The following is a 25,521-nucleotide window of genomic DNA, read 5'->3' as shown; positions in this document are numbered from 1 at the left end:
GTTTTATATACTGATCAGAATATCCGTTGAATTTAAATTCAAATTAAGTAATTCTGCAGCATATGGAGAATGTATTACAATCATGCATTATTTTTTAAGATTAATAAATAGTTATGATACGAGTAGCAATAGCGAACTTAATTACTTACCATCCACTCAGCTGACTTTGTGGTTTCTGTGTGTGCACTTCACTCTGTGCAGTGACCATGGAATGTATGCATTTTTGTCCACAAACATAACGGGCCCCATGGCCAAGTCAGGTACAAATATCCTCTTCTCGCTCTTACGCATGCAGGAACTAGTGTTGAGCATTTGAGCATTCACTTGTTGCTGATCAAGAGAGCGGTTCTCTTTGAATGGATGCTCTTTGTAGCTACGTGACTGAACCGGGAGTTTTTTATGCATTTTTTTGATGAAAATTTTATAAAATCACAGTAAGATCAATAAAAAATTACGGTATGTATTAAAATGCTTAAATAATTGCCTATTAATAGAACTTTTCGTTTAAAGAATTAATTTAATTGCAGCGCGCGAAACTCAATTTGAAATTCAATGAAATCTTGCATCTTGCGCTCTACTTTCTGGCTTACACTCTTTCTTCCGCGCTCTTTTGTTGGCCTCTCACTTAAAGTATCTGAAATACTTTGTGGGCCCGAAGAACAGGCAAACCGCTCGTCACGAGCTCAGTAACGAGAGTGGATCTTTACCGAACGGACGGGTTTTTCGGTGTTGTCCGGAGTTTTTCTTTCGCCGTCTTCTTTCTGATTGTCTTGGAAAATATATCTTCTGTGTTCACAGTACGATTGTACATGTGAGCGTGTGTGTGCCGTGTGTTAGTGTGTGTGTCTGCTCCCTTCAAGTTTAAAAAAAGAAGTCGAAAAGTGTTTGGCTGCGGCAACACCACAACAACAACAACAATAATAACAACACAGTGTTGGAGTGTTTGTTGTTTTTGTGTATAACAGAAAATGTTTTTTGGAAACTGCGCGAAGTAGCAGCAGCAGCAAAAGGAGCTGTAACCAAAGCATGGTAAGTGAAAAATGTTTAAAGTTTTAGTTTAGTTTAGTCTTTAGTCTCATTGAAGTTTCAACTTCTGAACTAAAGAGAGTGCGCAGCTGTTGCGCTGCCACAAACGGACGCGTCGCAGTCGCTGTCGACGCTGCCTGTTTATCTGTTTTGTCCCGTTTGTTATTACTACTACTTCTACTTCTCTGCATCCGTTGTTTCTCTGTGTGTTAGTTGTTGTTGTGGCACTGTATTGCTTTTATCGCTTTGCTGTGATTTTTCATAAAAATGATTTCATTTTGTTGTCACATTAAAAGTTTTGTATTTTATTGTACTGTAAGTGAAGCACATAAATTCTTTTAGTTGTGATGTACATGTATTTTATAAGAACATACACATGTGTACATTGTACACTCGGTAACACGATACCTCCTACCCAAATCACATTTGAGAATGCCTTGCATATGCATTTATGTGCGCATTCATAACGACGAGGGCAGCTCGATAAGTTGCATCTCATAAATGCAGTTGCTTAGACCAAAAAAAAAGAAAACATGTGATTCATGTTGCTGTGCCTTGAATATCGTAAACCATTTTATTGCATTTCTAAAAATTGCAAATATACAAATTAAAATTTTATTGCTATACTATAAATAGATTGGCTATTAATCACATTCAAGTAACTTTCCATTATATAATATATACCATATTCAAAAAATGTTATCGTATTTTTCATACCTAAAAAAAGATTGTTTTTGTAGGAAATCTTAGTCGATGTAGTTGTACTCTAGAATTGATTGCCAATTATATATTGTACATACATATATTTCAAATGGTAGCGTTTGGGTAAATTGTCAATTAATTTCTTTTCAATCACATTAAAAATCAAAAAATGTATTCTTTAGTTAGTTTTGAACAATCTTAATGCTATTATTTTTATTTATAGGTAGACTTTGAAGACTTCTTTTTTTTTTTTAATTATTATGCTCTACAAAATTGTTAATTCTCTTGACTAGCAATAACTGTCTAAGCTGCCCTCTTGAATACCTATCACCTCATAATTCTCCGTGTTGTTTGCAGTTTGTCTATGTGTGAGTAGGCAAGGAATAGCAGAGTGCATTATGAATTGCATAGCCAAGCAAATTGTCATACGACGAGGTTACTAATTAAAACATGAGCCAAGCTTAACCCTGACAACTACTCTAAGATATGCATCCAAAAGATACAACAGCTATCCAGAAGATTCATTTATAGTTACAATTATAGTGTGTGTGTAATTTTTAGTGCATTTAGTGGGCAGGACTTAGCTCAAGTTCTAATAATAGTCGCATTGCCGCATGCTGCATGATCTCATTCTACTTAGAAAGAGTTCTACATATACCACACATGTTCTCCATAAGCTGCAAAACTGTTCCAGCTGAGGATGTTTGGTCAATTGATAGAATTGAAAATATAAACATGGCAAATGCTAAGAAAACATTGACTGCATACATGAGCAATTTTATGAACTTGCCGATAAATACACGAACATACATGTACATTAAATATATATGTATATTATATATCTACAAATATTATATGTAGTATATGTATGAGCACATGTCGGAATGAAGTCAAAATCGTAACGTTGCCTTTTGCTCCACTGCTGCTTCAGTTGTATACCCTTTAAGCCAAAAGCATGAATGGGCTTATGACGCTGTAACTAATCTTAACTTGGAAATCTTAAGAAATATTTTATGGGAATACCCATTAAAAGGGTAAGAAACTTGTTTTGTAACAGTTATAGCATATTTATAGTAACAACTCCTACAAAACTTTCAAAATTTATAATCTCCAATTTGATTCTCTATTTGACAGTCTAGGAAACTTGAAGATCACTTTAAGGATCGCGTTATTTTATTTTAATGATTTGAAATACTATTACCCAAAAAATACATTTATTTTATTACCCCGTAATCTTTTATATAAGTAGTTATGACACAAATTATCATTACTTCCCTTCAAGCAACATTTAATTATATTAATGACTTTGTTGACACATCCCCAATTTGCCAGTTCTAGGGTATTTCCAGCTCGGGCATTTAATGGCTTTGATTTCTCACTTGTTTACCCATACAAATTCATAAACAAACACAAACGCATCTCGGCGTATCTTTGTGCAAATGTGTGTGTGTCTGTGTGGTTGGTAAATTAACGTTTTGTTTAGTTCCTTGCTTATTTGTTTATTTGCCCGTCTCTGTGTTGTCTGTTGTGCTTTTTGTGCGCCCCAAACGAAAATGAAATTAACAAAAGACAAAAAAAAGAAGAGAAAAAATAATAAAGTAGAAAAAAGCATAAAAAAGTCTGCAGTAATTAGAACGAGTATAAAGCGGCGTTTTCAGGGTGTTGAGCATTAAATACCCTAGCTAATTTAATTAGAGTATCTAATGAAGTTAAGTTGTCTTCTAAGTGATCTTAAATAGTGTTGAATATTCTCAAAGATACCTTTTATTCTTTTGTAGTATCAAAATCATCTTGACTATTTGTGTTAATTTGTTAATTAATTTGTCTGTTCAAATCAAATTCGCAAAATTTGTGAGTATTAAATTGTCATCTAAGTACAATAATATTAAAATTGGTTTTATTTTCTAAAGATATATTTTATTTATTGGTTGTAATCAATTAACTATTACTACTGAATTAAAAAGTATCTCATATCTTTAATGTCCCACTTTTCATCACATAATGCATATACCCTTTGAAAAACAATTTTAAAACCCGCCAACACAAACACTCTCATCGTCTGTCCGTATGCACACACAAATAGTAGACAGACACATATGTATGTTGTGTCGACTCGAGTCACATCTGTGAATGAACTCTTATCGGGCCATGCCGTGCTCGAAATTACGAAATAGCTGGGAAGCCTTCTCTTTTTCCTTCTCAACCTCCTATTCCTTACTTCTATGACAGCTATATAGATCCGAATTCCAAATCCTATCAATGACCACATCTTTTCGGCTCCAATTTCATTTCATTTTTTGTTTTAGAGCTTATCTCTATTTGCTCACAGCTTGTAGCACAGTTTTCATTTGACTTACTTAGTTGCGTGCTTAAAGGAATTGAACTGATAAGAAGCATAGACCCAGATTTGGTCATTCAGTACAGAATCCAAACACACAAACTAACTAACTTAATGTATGAATACCCTGGGAATTAATAGGAGAAGATAAAAATTTCTTTTATTTTTTAAGAAAATAGTTCTATATTTTTAGCAAAGAATACGTATAGATTAAAAGAATTTTCTTATTTAAAGATCAATCTTATTAAAATATATCAAAGAAATCGAAGTGAATATGAATTTCCCACAGGTTTTAATTAGTTAACCCAATTTACAATTAAACATGAAGCATTAAGTGTGCTAACATAGATCACTTTAAAAATACTAATATTATAGTCTCGTTATTCTTTCTGAAGTTTTTTTTTTTAAGATAAAGATATTATATCTTCGATTGACCAAATATACTCAACAACTACTACGTATGATCTCATTTAGTACTCAGTCCAGCTCACCCCGTTGAGTACCCATAACTCTTTTAATGTATGTTGTTTTATGTTTTATGTGAATGAGACCCGATGCTGTGTCTAAAAATAATCATCATGCCGAGCATTTAGTACTCGACTTAAGGCTGATAAACGTTGAACGCACCAAGCAACAACGGATTAAACTCTGTATATACTACACACATAATTATTTACTTATTTATCGCTCCTAAAGTCGAACTTATGTGGTAGTATATACATCTTCTTTACGGCCTACGCTTCGATTCATTCAAAGAGACTTCAGTTTGTGCGTAAGAATCGTTGGGTAAAGACGTTCCATTGCGGAGCGTTTCAAAATTAAATTTGTGTTTTCTATTTTAATTAGAGATTGTTGATAAGCAAAGCTCTAACATAATAATAATGTATTTGAATATTTTACTTACAGTTCCACAGAGATTAGCAGCAACATGAGAGTGCCAGCTTGAACAGACGACCAAAAAAGTTAGGAACGAAGTGAGTTGCGTTTTGAAAATGTGATCCAAGTATAAACATTAATTCCCATCCAATTTCCAGCTAAAGGATCCGTATCCACGTGGTCAACGCCTATCTGTACACATAGTCCATATACGACATTTCTCTCTGTAGAAGGGAAATTGAAAACGAAACGCTGATTATAAATCGGAGCCGGAAGCGCTCTACTGGGACACGACCCCACAAATCGACAGCGAGAGCGCGAGGAGAGAGAGAGAGAGAGCGTCAGATTAAAGCGAGATGTCGCCGCGCAGCGACGTTATCGCGGTTTTCTTTGTGCTCGCCGTGGTGTTGTGCAGCCAGCTGGCGGCGACACAGCGACCACCACAGTCACCGCAGCACGGACGACGCGATCGTCCCCGCAATCCGCCTCGTCAATATGTCAAGACCCATCCCTGTGAGCGTTCCTCCTGCTATCCGGCGACGGGCAATTTGCTCATTGGACGCGAGAATCGCTTGACGGCCAGTTCGACTTGTGGTCTGCAATCTCCGGAGAGATTCTGCATTCTGTCACATTTGGAGGACAAGAAATGTTTCCTCTGCGACTCGCGCGAAGGAACGCGAAATGATCCGCACAAGAATCATCGTATTGGTCAGATCATATACAAAACGAAGCCAGGCACAAATATTCCCACCTGGTGGCAATCGGAGAATGGCAAGGAGAATGCCACCATTCAATTGGATCTGGAGGCCGAATTCCATTTCACCCATTTGATCATCACCTTTACGACTTTCCGCCCGGCTGCCATGTACATTGAGCGCAGTTTCGACTTTGGCGCCACGTGGCATGTGTATCGCTACTTTGCCTACGACTGTGAGGAGTCTTTCCCGGGAGTTCCCACCGTGCTGCACAATATCACCGATGTCATGTGCACCTCGCGCTACTCGTATGTGGAACCTTCGCGCAATGGTGAGGTCATCTTCCGTGTGTTGCCGCCCAACATCAATGTCTCGGATCCGTATGCGGAACATGTGCAGAATCAACTCAAAATGACCAATCTGCGTATTCAGATGACCAAGTTGCACAAGCTCGGTGACAATTTGTTGGACAATCGGTTGGAGAACGAGGAGAAATACTACTATGGTATCTCCAATATGGTGGTGCGTGGTTCCTGCTCCTGTTACGGTCACGCCTCGCAATGTTTGCCTCTGGACAATGTCATCACACAGGACTACGAGATGGTGCACGGACGTTGCGAGTGCACGCACAACACGAAGGGTTTGAATTGCGAGTCTTGCGAGGACTTCTACAATGATTTGCCATGGAAACCGGCGTTTGGCAAGCAGACGAACGCGTGTAAGAAATGCGAGTGCAATGGTCATGCGGTTAGCTGTCACTTCGATGAGGCTGTCTTCATTGCTTCGGGTCATGTGTCCGGTGGCTTCTGCGACAACTGTTTGCACAACACCCAGGGTCAGCATTGTGAGGCCTGCATGCCATTCTTCTATCGTGATCCGCTTGAACCGTTGAGCAGTCCCCATGTCTGCAAACCTTGCGATTGTGATCCCAATGGCGCATTGGATGAAGGCATCTGTGATTCGGTCCTCGATCCCGCGGATGTGGCGGGCGCTTGCCATTGCAAGGCTAATGTGAAGGGACGACGTTGTGATCAGTGCAAGGATGGCTTCTGGCATCTCAATCCCCTGAATCCCGAGGGCTGCGAGGCTTGCACTTGCAATACGCTGGGCACCGTGAACAACTCTGGTTGCAACATGCATACTGGCGAATGTCGTTGCAAGCGTTTGGTCACCGGCAAGGATTGTAATCAATGTCAACCGGAAACTTTCGGTTTGTCCGAGTCCGAGGATGGCTGCACGCTGTGTAACTGCGATCCAGGTGGCTCTTATGACAGCTTCTGTGATGTGCTGACGGGACAATGTCGCTGCCGCTCTCACATGACGGGACGCACTTGCTCGCAGCCCAAGCAGAATTACTTTATACCCTATCTGCCTGTGGTGCACGATGCCGAGGTGTCCGAGATGTGTGTCTCCTATAGCAATAATGCCAACTGCAGCATTGTAACACAGCCAACTGGCAACACCAACAGTCAAGACGAGGACTTTACGGGCATCGGTTACAAGCGTGTGGGCGAGAACTCCCAGATGGTCATCAATTCGGATAATATACCACGCTCCATGCCCTACGATGTGCTTATACGCTATCAGTCCACATCACGTGGCGACTGGGAGGGTGCCTACATTACACTGGTGCGTCCCGACGAAATCGATCCTCAAGGTGAATGTGCCCAGCTAGTGGCGGGACCCGTGACTGAGGCACGCGTGCCATTCACGCTGCCAGAACGCGATCGTCAGGTGGTGGCAATGCATGACGTGTGCCTTGAAGCGGGCAAGGTGTACAAGTTTAGGATCTTCTTTGAGCGCCGACGTAACAACGAGGACAATCCTACGGCCACCATACTGATTGATTCGCTGACGCTGATACCCAAAATCGAAGTGACACCCATTTTCCATGGCTCGCCAATTGCAGACTTGCGTTTGAGAGAATACATCAACAAGAACTGCAATCAGTCGCTGTACGACATTCGCTACAGGGGACAGGCGCCTGAGGTGTGCCGGGATCTTGAGCAGGATGTGAGCAAGTACATTTATGATGGCGCTAGCATGTGTAATTGCAATCCCACCGGTTCGCTGAGCAAGGAATGCGATGCCAATGGCGGCTTTTGTCATTGCAAACCGCATGTTGTGGGCAGACAGTGTGATCAATGTGCTCCCGGCACTTATGGCTTTGGACCCGAGGGTTGCAAGGCTTGCGATTGTAATAGTATTGGCAGCAAGGATAACAATTGTGATCTACTCACCGGACAATGCGCCTGCCATCCCAATACGTATGGCAGGGAGTGTAATCAATGTCAGCCGGGCTATTGGAACTTCCCCGAGTGTCGCGTCTGCGAGTGCAATGGACATGCGGCGCTGTGTGATGCTTTAACTGGACAATGTTTGAACTGCCAGGACTCGACGACTGGTTTCAATTGCGATGCCTGTCTGGATGGGTACTATGGCAATCCTTTGTTTGGCAGCGAGATCGGTTGTCGTGCCTGCCGTTGTCCTGATACCATTGCCAGCGGTATGTCGCATGCCGACAGCTGTTCGCTGGATACACGCAACAACAACATGTTCTGTCATTGCCAGGATGGTTATTCAGGACCCCGTTGCGAGATCTGTGCGGACAACTACTATGGCACACCCGAAGATGGCGGCAGTTGCCAGAAATGCGACTGCAGCAACAACATTGATCCCTACGAAACGGGCAATTGTGATCGTCAGACTGGAGCCTGCGTCAAGTGTTTGTACGACACGACTGGGGATCATTGTGAGCTGTGTCGCGATGGCTTCTTTGGTGATGCTTTGCAGCAGAATTGCCGTCAATGTGAATGCGATTTCCTGGGTACAAACAAAACGTTGGCACATTGTGATCGTCACACTGGTCAGTGTCCTTGCCTGCCCAATGTGGAGGGTTTACACTGCGGCAAGTGTGCCTTGAACCACTGGAAGATTGGCTCCGGCGAGGGCTGCGAGGCCTGCAATTGTGATGCCATTGGCGCCGTCGAGGAGCAGTGCCATGTCTTCACCGGTCAGTGTCAGTGCAAGGACGGCTTTGGCGGACGTGCGTGCAATCAGTGTCAGGAACATTACTGGGGCAATCCCAATGAGAAGTGCCAGCCTTGTGAGTGCGATCAGTATGGCTCAGCGGACTATCAGTGCGATCGGGAGACAGGTCAGTGCATTTGTCACGAAGGCATCGGTGGCTACAAGTGCAACGAGTGTGCCCGTGGCTATCTCGGACAGTTCCCGCATTGTGCGCCTTGCGGCGAATGCTTTAACAATTGGGATTTGATCTTGAATGCCTTGGATGAGTCGACACAAGCCACAATTCAGCGTGCCAAGGAGATTAAGCAAGTGGGTGCCACTGGTGCTTACACCGCTGAGTTCAGTGAGCTGGACAAGAAACTGCAACACATTCGCGATCTGCTGCAGAATACCACCGTCAGTTTGCAGGACATCAATCAACTGGATGCGGCAGCCAACGCATTGAAGCTTCAACTCCAAGCGCAACATCAGCGTTTGAGCGAAACGGAATTGAATTTGGATGACATCTACAATTCGCTGAGTTTGTCCGCTGTTGAGCTGGAAGGTTTGCAGAATCATTCACGTCTTGTGCAAAAGCTTTCGAAGGAGCTGAAGGAGAATGGCATTCAACTACAAGAGTCCAATATTGAGGGTGCATTGAACTTGACGCGTCATGCTTATGAGCGTGTAAGCAGCTTGTCCGCCCTGAAGGATGAGGCCAAGGAACTGGCGTCCAATACGGATCGCAATTGCAAACGCGTCGAAACATTGTCGAACAAGATCAAGGATGAAACGGATGCCATTGCCAATAATGACAAAACGATTGCTGAGTATCGCAATGAGTTGAGCATGTTGAGTTCGCAGATTCCAGACTTGAACAACCAAGTTTGCGGCAAGCCAGGAGATCCTTGTGATGCTTTGTGTGGCGGCGCTGGTTGCGGCAAGTGCGGTGGTTCCTTCTCCTGTGAGCATGGTGCCCATGCGCATTCAGGTGAGGCGCTCAAGGTGGCCAAGGACACCGAGGAGGCCATCACCAGCAAAAAGGATGCGGCTGATCAAACAATACGCGCTCTAACGCAAGCCAAGTTGAACGCTTCGGAGGCTTACCAGAAGGCCAAGCTTGGCTTTGAGCAATCCGAGCAGTATCTGAATCAAACAAATGATGCCATCAAACTGGCCACCAAATTGATCCGTGATGTCGAAGATTTCCGTCAGAACACAACTGCATTGCCAAGCGAAAGCAAGCAGCTGGCACAGGATACGTTGCTTCTCGATTTGACGCTGGATCCCAAGGAAATTGATTCGCTGGGCAATAAGATTAATGATGCTGTCAGCTCGCTGAAGAATGTCGAGTCCATAATCTACAAGACGCGACCGGATTTGGAGCGTGTCAATACGCTAAAGTCGCTGGCGAATGAAACGAAAGAGACGGCTGACAAAATACTGGAGACGGCCAATTCAGTAGTGGAGAATTTGGCATCAGCAAGCGTGTCGCAAGGCAAGGCACAGGATGCCATACAGCAGGCGAATAGCAACATTGAGCTCGCTGACAAGGATCTGGAGCAAATCGATCTGGAGACCAAGGAGGCCGAGTCCCCGGCACAGGTCACCGCACAACAGGTGGCTGATTTGGCAACGAAGATGAAGCGTCTAGAGAAGAATATACTGAAGAACGAACTGGACGCCAAAGAGATAACCAAAGAGGCGACGCGTGTCAAGCTCGATGCGGGACGTGCCCGGGAGGAGGCCGGTAATCTGCAGTCCTCGACCAGTGCCACCAATCAAACTTTAACGGATCGTGCCAGTCGCTCGGAGAATGCCCGAGAGCGCGCCAAGCTTTTGCTGCAAAGGGCCTCCAAGCTGACAGTGGACACCAACGAGAAGCTGAGCGAACTGAATGTGATGCAGGAGACGTATCTGCAGAAGAATCAGAAGTTAATCGAGCTGCAGAATGCCGTACAGGATTTGAATGCCAATCTAGACACTTATCTGCATAACATTCAGGAAAATGCCGACCGCTATCGTCAGTGCACCATCTAAAATCAGTGAAGTTAGTAGTTGCACCACCTAAAAAAGTGAGGTTAGTTTTCCAGTGAAAGTGTTTATTTGATTTTAATTAATATACCATTTGTTTTTACAGCTGCCTTCAGCTTTGCTGCTCCAATCATTTATTTTTGCCATATTTCATGAACAAATTTGCGCATCGCAAAACAACGAATTGAAGATCAAGAGGAACTAACTACAATTAAAACAAGAAAAATAAGTGTAACCGTTACGTTTTTTGTCTGTACTCTTAAGCAAATGCAAAAACAATGTTAACTCACTGCAAAAATGTTCATTTTTAAAATTACGCAATTTTTTTCTCTATCGAGAGTCGGTGTGTACACACTGAACGACGTTTTTTTATTTCTACCTTTTAAAAACAACAAAACAAAAACAAAAGCAATATTTTGCGTGTAATGCAAACAACTAAATACAATTACAATTACAAATAAATATAATTACAAAATACTACTTAAAATAACTCAGAGCATTTGTTTTTATTTTTATTATACTATTTGCAGAGAGCGGCAGCAGACAGCTTGTCTAACTTGAATGAGAAATGGCAAATGGGAAAAATGTTGTCCCTTTCAATTTTGTTTATTTTCGTTTGATTAGCAATTTGCACTTTGCAAACATAATGGCAAAGAGCATAATAAATAACACTATATATTATTTGGTTGTTACGTAGTATATTGCAAAATGCTATTTTCCCAATTTGCGGTTTGTCATTTCGTTTTGTTCCACTTTTTCGCAACGTCGCGTGCTGTTCTTATTATTGTTTTGATCTTTTCGTCCAAATTATTTCATTTCTTCATAAGCAAAATAGTTTTCTGGTATTGTTTTAAAAATGTCTGCAAAGGTAATCATTTGTTAAGTGTTTTCTAAAATGGATAAACGTTATATGCACGCAATGCGTAGCCCAGCAGGTAAAATTTGAATAGTTTACAGACTATTCCTAAACATATTTGTGTACAAAGTAAATCAGAGAAGCCCACTACAAATACCATTTAAGATAAACATTCATAAAACAAAAAGTTAAAGCTTACAATTAGCGTTATTTTTACGTTTTTAAAATTCAATATCGAATTAAACATGGCTTCAACTACATGTCATCGTTTAACAGCTCTAACGGCAATTTAAGAAGGACATTCCATATTTTTATTGCAATCATTATTAGTTTTTATTTTATTCTGAATTAATTAAAATTATGATTTTTTAAATATTTTTTGTTGCTCATTCTGAATTTATACATTTAATAAATTTAATTGGTAGTTTTTAATAAATAAACAAGGAGTCCCCTTGTGCTAATCACAAAAATAATCGAGCGAGACAATAAATCATCATCAAATCCGTGTTATCGATTATGTCGCAAAATGCAGCACTGGTTTCAATGTCCATATGACATATGCACAATGGCGACATGCTCACAGCTGTACCTCACTAAAGTCAACAAAGGCGTCGATGCATGACAGACAAATAAGGCAAATTTAAATAAGCTTTTGTTACTAAAAATAAAATCTGCTCCTGACATATGGATAAACATGGAATTTCAATTAAAAATCCAAATTATGCACATATACATGTCGGCGTGCATTTGCTGAGCGACTTTAACGAGTGTTCACTGTATTAATACGAACAGATGTCTGTCAGTGCACATATGTATGTATTTACGCATAGACACACACACACGCACACACACACAGATACGTAAATAGACGGATGTTGTTCTTGTTTCTGCTGCTTGTTATTTTCTCATGCAAGCAAGCAACACAGAAAAAGAAGCGAAGCTATTAATAAGAATATTCTGAAATAATATAATGCTACAAGAAGGCGGTCGTCGAATCTGCGCTGCTGTGCAATAATACGTCAAATAATGGGAACGACACCAGGCAGCAGCACCAGTCTATAAGGAAAAAATTAAAAGCCAAAAAAAAAAACGTAAAAGGGACAGAGAAAAAAAACAGTACGCAGCAAAATTGAAATAAAAGCGAAATTCCGATTTCGAATCAAGTGCGTTGTTGTTGTGCGCTGTGCTGCTTACATATTGAATTAAAAAATCGTCGCAATCAGTTTCACGTTCAGTTGTGACACAAACACACTCACACCAACATCACATAGAACATTTAGTAGTGAGAGTGAGAAAATCCTTTTGCCCCTTTTCAATGGATGACGAATTGGAAGACAAAATCTTCTATCAAACATACGTATCGCATATGAAAATCCTGTCCAAGTTTGCAGTGGGCTTCTCGTCCATCAACTCACCGTTGGCCTATTTATGGAAACTATGCCGCATCTACGTGCTACGGCCCGAGGTCATATTCTGCGGCATCATTCTGTTTGTCTTGTTGATCTATTTGCAAGCGGTCGATGTATGGAGTCGCAGCATCTTGGGACGCATCCAAGCGACGCTCGGACGTCAAAAGTCTGCGTCATCGCGTGTACTAGAAATGGCGGGCGGCGCCGGGGATCATCAAAGCTGGGAGGAGGTGCGTCAGCAGAGCGCCGCCTTCGCTGTGTTGGGACGTAGACCGCATATGGAAGACAGGTGAGTAGACGATAATCGATTACCCAAGTAGGTTCCCACATTAAGACTTCTCTTTGTAGGTTCATCATTGAGGAGAACATCAACAACAACACAGCGATTTCGTTCTTTGCTGTCTTCGATGGTCATGGCGGTGAATTTGCCGCGGACTTTGCACGCGATGTGCTGGTCAAGAACATCTACAACAAGATTATTGAGGTGCACAAGCTACTCAAGAGCGATGGCAAAGACGACTTCGCAGGCTACGACAAGAGTCCGTATCTGGCGCGCAAGCAAAGCCGCAAGGATGCCACCAGCAACAAGGAGAATGAACCCGTGGCACGGAAAGATAGTTTGCGTAAGGCGCACAGCACAACTGTTGAGTGCAAACCGGCGAAGACAACAGAGGCTTCAATTGCGGACTTTTATACAGCGCAGCTCAACAGTGCCATGCGTGCCGCAAATGGTGGCAATGCAGCCAAAGAAACGTTTCTTAATAACAACAATAATGCACAAAGTGCGGGCAATGCGCCGCCTCCCAGTTACGAAGCTAAATGCTACATTGAACACGGTCGCATTAATTTTGGCAAGCTAATCACAGACGAAATACTCGCAGCGGATCACAAACTAGTGGAGCAAGCGAAGCAGGCAGTGAGTAAAATAAATGCAGAGACAGTTTTGTAACCATTTAGTAATCATCTATTTTTGTAGACCAACATTGCGGGCACCACCGCCTTGATGGCCATTGTGCAGGGCAGCAAGTTGATTGTGGCCAATGTGGGCGATTCGCGTGGCGTCATGTTTGATGCACGTGGCATTGCCATCCCCTTGTCCTTTGACCACAAGCCGCAGCAGGTGCGTGAACGGAAGCGTATTCACGACGCTGGCGGCTTTATTGCGTTTCGTGGTGTTTGGCGCGTGGCTGGCGTCTTGGCCACGTCACGAGCACTCGGCGATTATCCGCTGAAAGATAAGGTAACCCATTCCATTCATTTATTTAAATGGCGTGACGAATGCATATAGTATAAGCTGTAGCTAATCTACTTCATAATCTATCTACTCTATATAGAATCTTGTCATCGCCACACCAGACATTTTGACCTTCGAGCTAAATGATCACAAGTGAGTACACCACACATTTGCCTTGTCTAAGTTAATGAACTTAAATCACGTCATCAACAGGCCCCGTTTTCTAATACTCGCATCAGATGGTCTTTGGGATACTTTTAGCAACGAGGAGGCCTGCAGCTTTGTCCAGGAGCATCTAAAGGAGCCGGACTTCGGTGCCAAGTCTTTGGCCATGGAATCGTATAAGCGCGGCTCCGTCGACAACATCACAGTGCTGATAATTGCCTTTAAGAACGATGTGTATCGCATTGGTGGCAGCAAGTTGCCTGCTGATGCAACTGCTGCAGCTCCAGCTTCAGTGGCCAAGGCGCCAGCGGCGGCAGCTTCTGTTGTGCAGCGATCAAATTCAATCAAAACAAAGTGACAGGTGTTATGGTGGTCCAACAGGTGTTCGCGATTTTGAATAGCAACAAAAAATTAAAAGAAAACGAAAAAAAAAACCTCTCTAGACAAAAACATTAAAAAATAATGAAGAGAAGAGAAAAAGTGCCCAAGTGCTTTTTTGAAATGACAAATTTGCTGCTTGGTTTCGAATTAGGATTTGTTTATTTATAGCAATTGTTTGTTTTTGTACAAATTTGTTTAGCATTATCACATTTTACCCCCTCACACAAACACTCACTCATATTTAAACACGCATACACTTCCTATATAACAACAAACAACAAAAACATTCATTCATCAAGTTCATAAATATTTATTTAAATTATTTTGTTATGCACTTATATACTATTTGTAAAAGAAAAATATTTCTTTTCTAACTTATGAAACGCGTTTACAAATAAAAACAAAAACTACTCGAAGAACGAAATTGGAATTTGTTTATACAATTTGATCCCATTAAAGGTAAATATTTAAATTTCTACAGCAAATATCGGATTCCACAGAATCATGATAATTAATCGTTCAATAAACAACAATCAATGTACAAAGAGCTGTCAAGAGCTATCCGATATTCAAATTACTAAAAGAAAACTATTAGATAATTTATAGAATCGTCGCTTTATTTACGTTTTGTAGCACAATCAAATCCCATTTTGCGACACGGACTTGAATCATACATGCGATGTCAAAAACTAAATACAAAATTTGCAGCGTCGTCCGTTTAGTGAGCTGATACAGACACTTGCCAGACACGGATGGTGTTGTCAGAGTAGCCAGCGAACAGAGTCTGGCCATCGGTGGACCAGGCCAACGACAGGCACTGGGGCTGCTCGGCCTTGGATGTGGGCGACACAACCTCAGGGCGCAGCTCCTCGACGGTCTTCTTGCATGCCAGATCCCAGATCTTGATCGATGGGCCGTAGGCGACGCACAACCAGTAACGGTTGGGCGAGAAGCACAGGGCATTGATAATGTCGTTGTGCTCCAGAGTGTACAGGTTCTTGCCGTCATTCAGATCCCACAGCAGAGCCTTGGAGTCCTTGCCACCGGAGGTGCAGAGAGAACCATCGGGCGAAACGGTGACGGTGTTCAGGTAACCGTTGTGTCCATGGTGGTTGTTCTTCAACTTGCAGTTGGCCAAGTTCCAGACCTTGACGGTACGATCCCAGCCGCAAGACACAATGATGGGGTTGGAGTGGTTGGGCGAGAAACGCACGCACGACACCCAATCGGTGTGGCCATCCTCCTGGATGGTGAACTTGCACTCAGCCAGAGTGTTCCACAGCTTGATGGTCTTGTCGCGAGAGCCGGAGACGATCTGACGATTGTCAGCGGAGAAGGCAACAGACAACACATCCTGTAAACGAAAACAAACCAATTTGTTATTAGCTAATTGTAAGAATTATGATATTCTTAGTGGGGTGGGAAAATCACATCTGGTAGAAATTTGTGGTTTACTTACGGTAACGCGTTGTGTACGTTAAACTCAGGCGTCGAATCGTAAAGATGTCAACCAGAAATTCTGCCTCGCATAGGCGCAATTATTTTTAAAATATGTATAAATAATACATATATTAATTGGTATTTTGGTGCCAACTAAACTAAGCCTAACCTTACTTTAAAAGAGGATGTGGCACCAATACCTGGGGTTTCGAATTATGGTTCAAATTCAAAATTCTAAAGCCCTGCACTAATTAAACCAATGCACACTTTTAACAATCTTTGGAAACTTATCCCACCTTGGTGTGTCCCTCGAAACGGCGAGTGGTCTTGCCGGCTGCCAAATCCCACAGGCGCAGAGTCTGATCCCAGGAGCCAGACAGAGCGTAGTTACCATCGGAGGACAGCACAACATCGCTGATGAAGTGGGAGTGTCCGTAGAGACGCTTCTGGGGATAACCGTAGTTGGTATCCTCATCGCGGGTCAATTTCCAGACAATCAAGGTCTTGTCTGCAAATTTATAATACAATTATTAAATACACAACAATATTTACAAATACAATTGCCGGATGCTGCAAATATTTGGCGATTTTTTAAATCGTCTTGGCTGCAAGCATAACCTCACAAAATGGATGCTAGGGAAAAAATACTTGCCACGGGAAGCCGAGATGATGGTGTCGGGATCCTTGGGGTTGGTGGCGATTTGGGTAACCCAGCCATTGTGGCCGATGAGGGTACCGCGCAATTGCAATGTCTCAGACATGTTTTAAATTATTTTATAAATCGCACTTGGAGAAACACGTCCAAACGCGCTGCAAGCTGGCAGAAAAAGAGGCGGAAGTGCCAGTGTTGTCAAACAAGCATAAACTTCAAAGTTATCGATAGGACAAACCAAATATATCGATACTTAAACAATTGTGCAAGTGCCGAAAGATACTAGCGCACACTGCTTGCAGTATTTGTATTTAGAACTTATTTAATAATTTATATTTTTAACGGCTTAGTTTGAGTAGTGGGAGTAAGCCGTATCAATAATTTGAAACCAAAGGTTTCTAGATGTAATAAAAAATTACGGATACAATTAATTTAAATATATACCAAAAGAAATATCGATGTATCGATATACTGTATATATCGCTATACCTCTAATGCGATTGTGTAGGTGTATTATTATTGTGCAATTGGCGATTTGTTTTGCATATAAGTTTTAAATTAAACTCGGACTTGACAGTTAACATTTTAATAGCTAACAAACAGCGTAGACTTGTAAAATTATAAAACACACAATATGAGCCTAGATCAACAACAGAGTGCCGCGCCTAATCCCCGCAATCCACACGGGCTTGGTGGGTTTTAAACCAACTAATGAAAAGCTGATATAATCAACATATTTTACCGGTGATTTGCAGGTGATCCAAATGACACAACGCTGCGCAAGGTAGAGCGTGAGGTGCTAATACCAAAGATCATGCGAGATAGAGCACGCGCCGAACTCTGCACCCAGGAAGTCGCCGATTTTGAGGAATGCTGCAAAGCGAGCAGCATCTTCATGGTGGCCACATGTCGCAAACAGAATTCAGCGCTTATGGATTGCCTGTCGCGTTGGTATCAGAATGAAGCCTTCAAGGAGGAATGCCGTGTCATCTATTTAAAAGAGCGTTCCGAATATCGCAGCACCGGAATACCGAAAAAGCATCGCGTGGAGAAGATTTAGTGTATTATTATTGTTTTTGTTTACTTTGCACAAAAGATGTGTAGTTAAAGCGACGTATCACAGTCTCTTCAATGGTCAGGGCTGAGAGCGTTTCTCTTGTGACTAGCAGTGGATTAAACTCTTGTGTTTGTTTGACGTTGAGCAGCAGAACATCCTTGTCTGAGGTCTCAGCAACACGCTGCACGCCCTTTAGATTCTTGGCCACAAAATGAGAGCTGTTATCATTGGAGGGATTTTGTACAATTACTAAGAAACTGGCATGGAAATGACTTGGGCCCTGTTTGTAAATTACTGCAAAAGTGGGAAAATTAAACAAAGTATTTGTGTAGAAGTTTCGTTACTCACAAAAGTCACCGCCAAACTTGATACCACTCTTAATGATCCAGTTCTTTGCCTTTAAATACAAATAAGCAGCCAGTTTGTACACAAACTGGGTGTCATATTCAAGAGCTACTTGAAGAAATCCCGTCCAGCTCAGCGTGTTGCCCGCCAAGTCGCTAATCTCCAGCGCCTCCAAGAAGTAGGCCAGCAAACAAGCCTCCTCGAGTCCCAGGAGCAAGGTCTCGTGGGGATTCCCCGAGATGGGGCCTCCTCGGGACATGCTGCCCTTACCATATCCGCCATTGTCGTGCAAGCTTGCAATTGATGCCTGCTCAGTGTTTACCACTTCTACAGCAAGTCCATTCAAGATTCCTTTATACTCACAAATTGGGAAGGCAGCATGTTTATTGAAGTTGTAAAAACTTTTTCGCTTTCGTTTAAAATGCGCTTTGAATTCCATTGCTTTGTTTAGCCTAGAGGTGGAAAAACATCGATTGCAATTATTAAAATAAACGTTATAATACCGATGGTTTATACTAAAAAACAGAAACCCTCTCAGGGTTGCCAAAAAGTACAAAAAGACGTTGTATTTTATATAGCTAGTTAAATAATTGTTTATTTAAAAAATCCAGATGTTGGTTGAATCATTTTTTACATTAATGTGACCTTCTCCCACTAAGTGTAATAAAATTTCCATTAAAAATAGATTTTCCTGCGAAGGCATTTAAGATTTGAATTATATGCAAAACAGCCATATCAATCAGCTCTTAGACAGCCTTACCAAATAATTCTAATTTGAATGCAAAAAAAACCTAGCAAGCGTCATTGAATAAAATTAAATGCTAAAAAGACATAGATATATTTTTTTTCTTGTGGCACGTTTTTGTAACTGCGATAAACATATACTTTTAAATACTATATTTACAATAACAATTCGCTAGTTGATTCGCCGTCTCGTATCTGCCATTCACCACGCAACGCGACAACACCTGACATGCAGCAGCAAGTGGCAACCTTTTGTTGCGGCGAAAACGGCGAATAAGTCACAAGACCAGTCAGCTGAATTTCGGTGCTGTCGCATTACTGTGTGAAAAGACACTCGTAATTTTCTAATATACTATTTGCTTTTTCCCCTCCATAGATATTTTTGCTAAAAACTATTTTGTGTGCAAACTGCGCGCAACATTCGAACATAGCAAACAGCAAATAAACAGCCAGCAAAATGACTACAGCACTTTATTTGCCCGAGGAAAACATTGGTAAGCGAAAACAGAATGAAGAACATCTGACCTCTGTGTGCGTGTGTGTGAAAAATCGAAGCACCCCCCTCATAAAAAAAGAATGTCTTTTGTTCATTTGCATTCCTTTTGCATATTGCAGATATGATTGCTGCCACTTCGGTGTTGCAGCAACAAGCAGCCGATATTCGCACGCGCACCATCAACTGGGCATCGTACATGCAATCCCAGATGATCAGCCAAGAGGATTATCAAGCGATTAGTGCATTGGATAAATCACGTGCCGCCTATTTGACTCAGAACTCCACACAGGTGGTGAAGACCCTGTTGAATCTGGTGTCGCATCTGTCCAAGGACTCGACCATTCAGTATATTCTTGTCCTGCTCGACGATCTGCTGCAGGAGGATCGCTCCCGTGTCGATCTCTTTCACGAAACCTCTGGCAAGCTGAAGCAATGCGTCTGGGGACCATTCTTGAATCTGTTGAACCGTCAGGATGGCTTCATTGTCAACATGTCGTCGCGTATTTTAGCCAAGTTCGCCTGCTGGGGCCATGAGACGATGCCCAAGTCGGATCTGAACTTCTACTTGCAGTTCCTTAAGGATCAGTTGGCCACCAATGTAAGTACAAAGTACCTAGTGCTGTTTGTCCTCTTTTCCTCTCTCGAAACGATTCCAATTGCATGTTTATGTTGTACATATGAATCTCGGGTCTCAACAACTGATTCTTTGAGAGAGATCTTTATACGCAGTGTACATAGCATGCAGCACGATATATCTTATGCTATATAGAGTTAGGCATGTTGATATTGGATTATGATATATGTTTAATCTGTAAACTATACGGAATGAAACAAACTTTATGTCTATATCGAGTGATTTATTCTTATCTTAAGATTTGAATATTACATTGTTATGTGTAATCCACAAACTAATTTAAAAAAGTTTAAGATTTATTTCTAAATATCAACATACCTACCATGGAATTATTTTACTGAACATGGATGCACTTAAAGCATGTTGTCTGTTTGCATTTTAACATAATTTGTAAATATGATGGAATCGTGCACTACCAATTTATGCTCTTTAGTTTCTGATATACATAGATTGATATCTCATTTGAGTCTTATTTTGTCCAATTTATACGTCTTGCATAATAGTATAAAAGTTATTATTCTTATATTACTTCATTGATTTATTGATTTTTTATAAAAGTTAATTTATATCTATAATAATTAGAATTGATATTAGATAAGCATTTTGTCTTGATGTATAAAGATATCAATCTTATCTTAAACCTGATAATATTATTTATTTTGATAGTATTTTCTCTATTTATAATACTTTACTCGAACTGTCATGGGATTGATAATTCGTCTTCAAATTTTCATTTTAGTTTAATATTTTCAATTGGATAAATAATTATATGCTAGGTGTCGAATATAAATAATATAAATTCCATAGTTTCCCAATTTGGTATTAAAGTACCCTGATATATTATTAATTTTTTTTGCATTCTAGAAAGTTATAAATTTTATAGTTTACTTTATTTTCTAATTTTGATCAAACTTTAACTTTTTTTTTGCAACGATTCTTTATCTTTTGATTTATCAAAATTATACTAAACGATAATTAAAACAAAATGTTGAGCTACAATATTTGTTACTAATTTGTTGTCGAGTTTTAAAGTAATAATTTTCAATTTTAATGATTTTTAAGTACGTTCTTTAACCAGCACGCTTTGCTAGTTTTGCTTGCTTTTTATATTAATTTCAACTTACACACTTCTCCTAATAATAACTCAAAACCGATAATAATTAATTGAAGCGCGAAAACTCTAAAAATGAGCCGTAAGAAATAACTATGGTTATGACAGGCAAAAGACAACAATGATTTGATTGATTGTTTGATTGAGAATGATTGCAAAAATAGTTTGCCTGTCTGCAGCCCTAGTTGAAATCAAAAGTTTGTCATTAAATTACACGCACCAAGAGAAATTCGAAATCAATTCGTATCAATGATGTTCGTATAACCGTTGTTTTGCGAATACTCAAAATTCTAAATATGTAAATCACCGCACCGCACCGCACCACCGCATTACCCCCACTATGAGGTGGGGAACCACAATAAAAATAAATCACAAAACAAACTATATTAGAGATAAATGAATAAATATTTTAAATAATCATTACGTTATCCGATTTATAAATGTTCTACGTGAAGTCTGAAAATCCGTTGCACATTATGTGAATTACATTTTTATGTACTCTTCTTTTTTTTTGTTGTTTTTATTTATAATACAAATTACAATTTACAATCCAAATATATTCCCCCCAACAAACAACGATACAAACTGTCCAAAAAAAATGATAAAAAACAAAAAATGAACCACAACACGCATCGTATATTACTCTACCGTATATAACTCCGATCACGATCACGATCACGGTAATGAACGATCGATCACTGCGGATGCTGAACATTTCTCCACGCACCACACAATTGACCAAACCCAACCAAACCAATTGACTGTCTTTAGAGCACTGCCTATTTGCAAGAGATGGCCCAGCTGGCCAAGCGGGCGCAAACGATCATTGTGCACTCGCATGGGCAGCATGGTAAAGATCATCACGGCAACCAGTACAGTCCCAGCGTGGCGATGTTGCAGCAACGCCACGATCTGGCCAATGAAACCTACCGTGACTTTGGCAACTCCTCGTCCGATCAGCAGCAGGATGGCAAATGTGTTATACCGGTATTCCATCAAAATATGCAGCCCACACACAAAACTCTCTCAATCTCTCACTCACCCACCCACCCAACAAACAAACTCCACTCGCCAAACACCAACAAAAAGAAACTCAATACTCAATAACTCCAAAAAACAAACACACACACCCGACAAACTCTCACACACACACATACATATATATACAATATCACACACTATAATTTGTGCGAGTTGTCAACGTTATAATCACGATCGTGATGTGTGTATATAACTTTTATGCTCCTCATTATAAAAGTCACCCCAGTTTCGCCTTGTATTCATTTTAACAAGTGCTAATAACTGATGTCTAAGTAAGATAAAAGTCCGATAACTGAATTCTTCCTTTCCCAAAGATGCAGCTTTTTCCACACAGTTTTTTTTCGCAAGAGATTTTAGCTCTAAATGCATTATAATGTTTTCTACATTTAATGAAACTGATACAATATACTTTTTTTTTAAATATATGAAATTATTTAGCAACGTTAACGAAACTCTCCTATCCAAAGGATGTAGCTTATTCCGCACAGTGGAATTGCAAAATTTTTTTAAAAAATTTTTTTCCTTCCTGATTAGACTCATTTTTTTTTAATAAATGAATTTCAAAATTAATGTTTATAAAATGAAAGATCTCTGTGTGTCTGTTTCGAGCGTGTGTGTGTGTGCGTTAATCAATAGTTTAATTGTTTACTAACCCCACTAAATATCATCAGAGCTGATTTGAAAGCAAATAAATGGAAGCATCGACGCTGTGTTACAATATGTGGTAAAGGTAAAGGTAAAAGGTAAACGGTGACGGTGTGAACGTAAAACACGATCTAAAAAGAACCAAAAAAGAACATACTACAAAAATAATTTAACTTCAATACTTACTCTGGAGGGCACTGCAACTGCAATTCGTATCCTATTTTGATCTACACTCTTATTTCGTGGTTAATTAGAGCACTCCTTCTCCACTGTAATTTCTCTATCTATTTTTTCACTATCTTCTTTCTCTCTTTATCAATGTAGTTTAGTTGTAGTCACTGTAACTGTTGTGTTGCTGTTGTTTGTAGACGCATAGACCGAGCAACAATTAGTTGGTATAATTAGAAATCAAAAACAAACAACCCAAAAGAATTACAAAAAAAACTGCAAAGCAAAATGTCATAACTAACTCGCTACTAAAACATAAAGCCTGCCAAAAATCCGTGAGTTGCATTATGGGATCACACTAATAGTATCTTTTGGTATCCACAGAACAACGAATACATTCAATCGGTGGCACGTTGCCTGCAGATGATGCTGCGTGTGGATGAATATCGCTTTGCGTTCGTCAGCGTCGATGGCATTAGTACGTTGATCCGCATTCTGTCGACTCGCGTCAACTTCCAGGTGAGTTTGAAATTGAAATGTGTAAATTGCTTTGGTATCAATTTAAATTCGATTTCTTATTCATAGGTGCAATATCAGCTCATCTTCTGCCTGTGGGTGCTCACCTTCAATCCCTTGTTGGCCGCCAAGATGAACAAGTTCAGTGTTATCCCCATTTTGGCCGATATCCTGAGCGATTGTGCCAAGGAGAAGGTGACACGCATCATTCTGGCCGTGTTCCGCAATCTGATCGAGAAGCCCGAAGACTCTTCGGTGGCCAAGGATCATTGCATTGCCATGGTCCAGTGCAAGGTGTTGAAGCAGCTGTCAATTTTGGAGCAGCGTCGCTTTGACGACGAGGACATCACCGCTGATGTCGAGTACTTGAGCGAGAAGCTGCAGAACTCTGTGCAGGATCTCAGCTCGTTCGATGAATATGCCACCGAGGTGCGCAGCGGACGTCTCGAATGGTCGCCGGTGCACAAATCGGCCAAGTTCTGGCGTGAGAATGCTCAGCGTTTGAATGAGAAGAACTACGAGCTGTTGCGCATTCTGGTGCATCTGCTGGAGACCTCAAAGGATGCGATCATTCTGTCTGTTGCCTGCTTTGATATCGGAGAGTATGTCCGTCATTATCCCCGCGGCAAGCAGTAAGTTCTCATCATCAACTCTTTGGCTACTTTTTATTTACTTCTGTTGTTTTTCCTTTGCAGCGTTTTGGAGCAATTGGGTGGCAAACAGATTGTCATGCAGCACTTGGGTCATGAGGATCCCAATGTGCGTTACGAGGCTCTGCTCGCTGTCCAGAAGCTGATGGTACACAACTGGTTAGTATGGCATTGCAAATACTTCTACTCATTGCTCCTGTGTGCCTCAGGTGCCGCTCGATACGCACACGCGTGTCTATACGAATCCCAATTCCAATTCCGAGGCCATTCAGAGTTGAGGCTATCAAAATTTGTGTGCAAAGCATTTTGAAAGTGAAATTAAATTTGCTGTGCTTTTCTTTTTCTTCTTTTTCTCAAAAAGGGAATATCTCGGCAAACAGCTGGAGAAGGAGAACGAGACCCAAAAACAAGGAGCTGCACCGATTGCTGGCAAGGCTTAAGTCCTTCAAAGGCTGTACCGCCCCTCGCCCCCAAAAACAAAAAAAACACCGCACAGCTACCATGTACAACCGTTAGCCAAGGTCGCCAGCCGCCTGAAAAACTTAACACTAACAATAAAAAGTTGCGGGGACGTGTCATTATCGTTAGTTCCGTTTCTGCCTACTCCCCCCGTCTCCTTCCACGCCCATTTATTATTATCGTTTTCTTCTTCTTGTTACCATATAAGCGCATGTGTTTTTTCCTAATGTTTAAACTAAGTTCTTAAACAAGTCCGTAGAATGTTGAAAGAAACGAAAAACAAACTTTTCAGATTGCTGCTCTTTTGTTGGCATTCCGAAAAAAATCAAGTAGAAAAACAAATTAAAATCAAAGATACATAAAAGAATCACAGAGAGATATTTTAAAAAAGAGAGAGCGCGATCGATTAGCCAAATGAGAAAGAATACATATAAAAAGAAAATGCTATATTATTGTCTTACGTTTTTGTTGTTATTATTGTTTATATATATGTGCTATGCGCAGCTGTACAGAGTTTGTCTCACGATTTTTACAAGAAAGTCTATAGAAAATTTGTATTATATATTCGCATCGCCGCACATGTAAAACCTATCAAGTATTTCTTTTTCTTAAAGCAAAATATATGAAAAAAACAAACAAACATTAAAATAAAATGCAATATTTAATTAAATGTTATTAAGCGTCTTTGTGAAAATCATTCAAACTTGAATCACGACTAAATAATGCATTCAACTGTTATTCAAATGTATAAAACAAATATACATACATATTATAATACATGTAAATGAAACAATAAATATTACTATTTAATGTTTTTGAAAGTAAAGTGCATCTGTTT

At 40.6% G+C, this 25,521-nt stretch overlaps 6 protein-coding genes across 10 annotated transcripts; 4 read left to right on the top strand and 2 right to left on the bottom strand.

Moving 5' to 3' along the window:
* Positions 1–686: 686 nt before the first annotated feature.
* Positions 687–11,147, top strand: LOC117564605 (laminin subunit beta-1). 2 transcript variants are annotated; one of them, XM_034243461.2, is made up of 4 exons: positions 687–1,029; positions 4,973–5,040; positions 5,101–10,721; positions 10,787–11,147. In XM_034243461.2, exon 3 carries the CDS (start codon positions 5,299–5,301, stop codon positions 10,684–10,686), a length of 5,388 nt encoding a protein of 1,795 aa, XP_034099352.1. In that variant the 5' UTR covers positions 687–1,029; positions 4,973–5,040; positions 5,101–5,298; the 3' UTR covers positions 10,687–10,721; positions 10,787–11,147. The 2 variants fall into 2 exon arrangements, with proteins under 2 accessions (XP_034099352.1, XP_034099351.1); XM_034243460.2 differs by having other exon boundaries at positions 5,101–10,726.
* A 1,244-nt stretch (positions 11,148–12,391) lies between these two features.
* LOC117565848 (protein phosphatase 1L) lies at positions 12,392–15,139 on the top strand. The gene is made up of 5 exons (XM_034245165.2): positions 12,392–13,234; positions 13,294–13,861; positions 13,922–14,185; positions 14,280–14,332; positions 14,393–15,139. The coding sequence occupies exons 1-5, from the start codon at positions 12,852–12,854 to the stop codon at positions 14,700–14,702; spliced, it is 1,578 nt and encodes a 525-aa protein (XP_034101056.1). The 5' UTR covers positions 12,392–12,851; the 3' UTR covers positions 14,703–15,139.
* Positions 15,140–15,324: 185 nt separating this feature from the next.
* On the bottom strand, positions 15,325–16,999 carry LOC117565849 (guanine nucleotide-binding protein subunit beta-like protein). Its single transcript, XM_034245167.2, has 3 exons — positions 16,818–16,999; positions 16,462–16,673; positions 15,325–16,079 (listed from the first exon to the last, which is right to left on the bottom strand). The coding sequence occupies exons 1-3, from the start codon at positions 16,924–16,926 to the stop codon at positions 15,444–15,446; spliced, it is 957 nt and encodes a 318-aa protein (XP_034101058.1). The 5' UTR covers positions 16,927–16,999; the 3' UTR covers positions 15,325–15,443.
* A 365-nt stretch (positions 17,000–17,364) lies between these two features.
* LOC117565851 (COX assembly mitochondrial protein homolog) lies at positions 17,365–17,877 on the top strand. The gene is made up of 2 exons (XM_034245169.2): positions 17,365–17,509; positions 17,573–17,877. Exons 1-2 carry the CDS (start codon positions 17,452–17,454, stop codon positions 17,875–17,877), a joined length of 363 nt encoding a protein of 120 aa, XP_034101060.1. The 5' UTR covers positions 17,365–17,451.
* Positions 17,691–18,706, bottom strand: LOC117565850 (tRNA-splicing endonuclease subunit Sen2). The gene is made up of 2 exons (XM_034245168.2): positions 18,223–18,706; positions 17,691–18,168 (listed from the first exon to the last, which is right to left on the bottom strand). Exons 1-2 carry the CDS (start codon positions 18,656–18,658, stop codon positions 17,885–17,887), a joined length of 720 nt encoding a protein of 239 aa, XP_034101059.1. The 5' UTR covers positions 18,659–18,706; the 3' UTR covers positions 17,691–17,884.
* Positions 18,707–19,073: 367 nt separating this feature from the next.
* On the top strand, positions 19,074–24,856 carry LOC117565847 (V-type proton ATPase subunit H). Of its 4 annotated transcripts, none has more exons than XM_052003027.1 (8): positions 19,074–19,267; positions 19,340–19,457; positions 19,579–20,057; positions 21,976–22,191; positions 23,443–23,577; positions 23,644–24,206; positions 24,270–24,372; positions 24,434–24,572. In XM_052003027.1, the coding sequence occupies exons 2-8, from the start codon at positions 19,421–19,423 to the stop codon at positions 24,500–24,502; spliced, it is 1,602 nt and encodes a 533-aa protein (XP_051858987.1). In that variant the 5' UTR covers positions 19,074–19,267; positions 19,340–19,420; the 3' UTR covers positions 24,503–24,572. The 4 variants fall into 4 exon arrangements, with proteins under 4 accessions (XP_051858987.1, XP_034101053.1, XP_051858988.1 ...); XM_034245162.2 differs by lacking the exon at positions 24,434–24,572 and adding an exon at positions 24,586–24,856 and having other exon boundaries at positions 19,081–19,267; positions 24,270–24,383; XM_052003028.1 differs by lacking the exons at positions 21,976–22,191; positions 24,434–24,572 and adding an exon at positions 24,586–24,856 and having other exon boundaries at positions 19,089–19,267; positions 24,270–24,383.
* The last annotated feature ends 665 nt before the right edge of the window (positions 24,857–25,521 follow it).

The sequence above is a fragment of the Drosophila albomicans genome, chromosome 2L, assembly GCF_009650485.2.
Source record: "Drosophila albomicans strain 15112-1751.03 chromosome 2L, ASM965048v2, whole genome shotgun sequence".
NCBI lineage: Eukaryota > Metazoa > Arthropoda > Insecta > Diptera > Drosophilidae > Drosophila > Drosophila albomicans.
The sequence above is the reverse complement of the archived record's forward strand: the minus strand, read 5'-3'. Positions and strand labels throughout refer to the sequence as shown.

Excerpts from the sequence above, each read along its gene's own strand:
- LOC117564605 (XM_034243461.2), top strand. The coding sequence starts at position 5,299 with ATGTCGCCGCGCAGCGACGTTATCGCGGTTTTCTTTGTGCTCGCCGTG.
- LOC117565851 (XM_034245169.2), top strand. The coding sequence starts at position 17,452 with ATGAGCCTAGATCAACAACAGAGTGCCGCGCCTAATCCCCGCAATCCA. Across the intron at positions 17,510-17,572 it reads CCGCAATCCACACGGGCTTG|GTGATCCAAATGACACAACG; the intron begins GTGGGTTTTAAA and ends GGTGATTTGCAG.
- LOC117565849 (XM_034245167.2), bottom strand. The coding sequence starts at position 16,926 with ATGTCTGAGACATTGCAATTGCGCGGTACCCTCATCGGCCACAATGGC. Across the intron at positions 16,674-16,817 it reads CATCATCTCGGCTTCCCGTG|ACAAGACCTTGATTGTCTGG; the intron begins GCAAGTATTTTT and ends ATAAATTTGCAG. Across the intron at positions 16,080-16,461 it reads GTTTCGAGGGACACACCAAG|GATGTGTTGTCTGTTGCCTT; the intron begins GTGGGATAAGTT and ends TTTCGTTTACAG.
- LOC117565848 (XM_034245165.2), top strand. The coding sequence starts at position 12,852 with ATGGATGACGAATTGGAAGACAAAATCTTCTATCAAACATACGTATCG. Across the intron at positions 13,235-13,293 it reads AGACCGCATATGGAAGACAG|GTTCATCATTGAGGAGAACA; the intron begins GTGAGTAGACGA and ends TTCTCTTTGTAG. Across the intron at positions 13,862-13,921 it reads TGGAGCAAGCGAAGCAGGCA|ACCAACATTGCGGGCACCAC; the intron begins GTGAGTAAAATA and ends CTATTTTTGTAG.
- LOC117565847 (XM_034245162.2), top strand. The coding sequence starts at position 19,421 with ATGACTACAGCACTTTATTTGCCCGAGGAAAACATTG. Across the intron at positions 19,458-19,578 it reads TTTGCCCGAGGAAAACATTG|ATATGATTGCTGCCACTTCG; the intron begins GTAAGCGAAAAC and ends TGCATATTGCAG. Across the intron at positions 20,058-21,975 it reads AGGATCAGTTGGCCACCAAT|AGCACTGCCTATTTGCAAGA; the intron begins GTAAGTACAAAG and ends GACTGTCTTTAG.
- LOC117565850 (XM_034245168.2), bottom strand. The coding sequence starts at position 18,658 with ATGGAATTCAAAGCGCATTTTAAACGAAAGCGAAAAAGTTTTTACAAC. Across the intron at positions 18,169-18,222 it reads CAAGTTTGGCGGTGACTTTT|TAATTTACAAACAGGGCCCA; the intron begins GTGAGTAACGAA and ends CCACTTTTGCAG.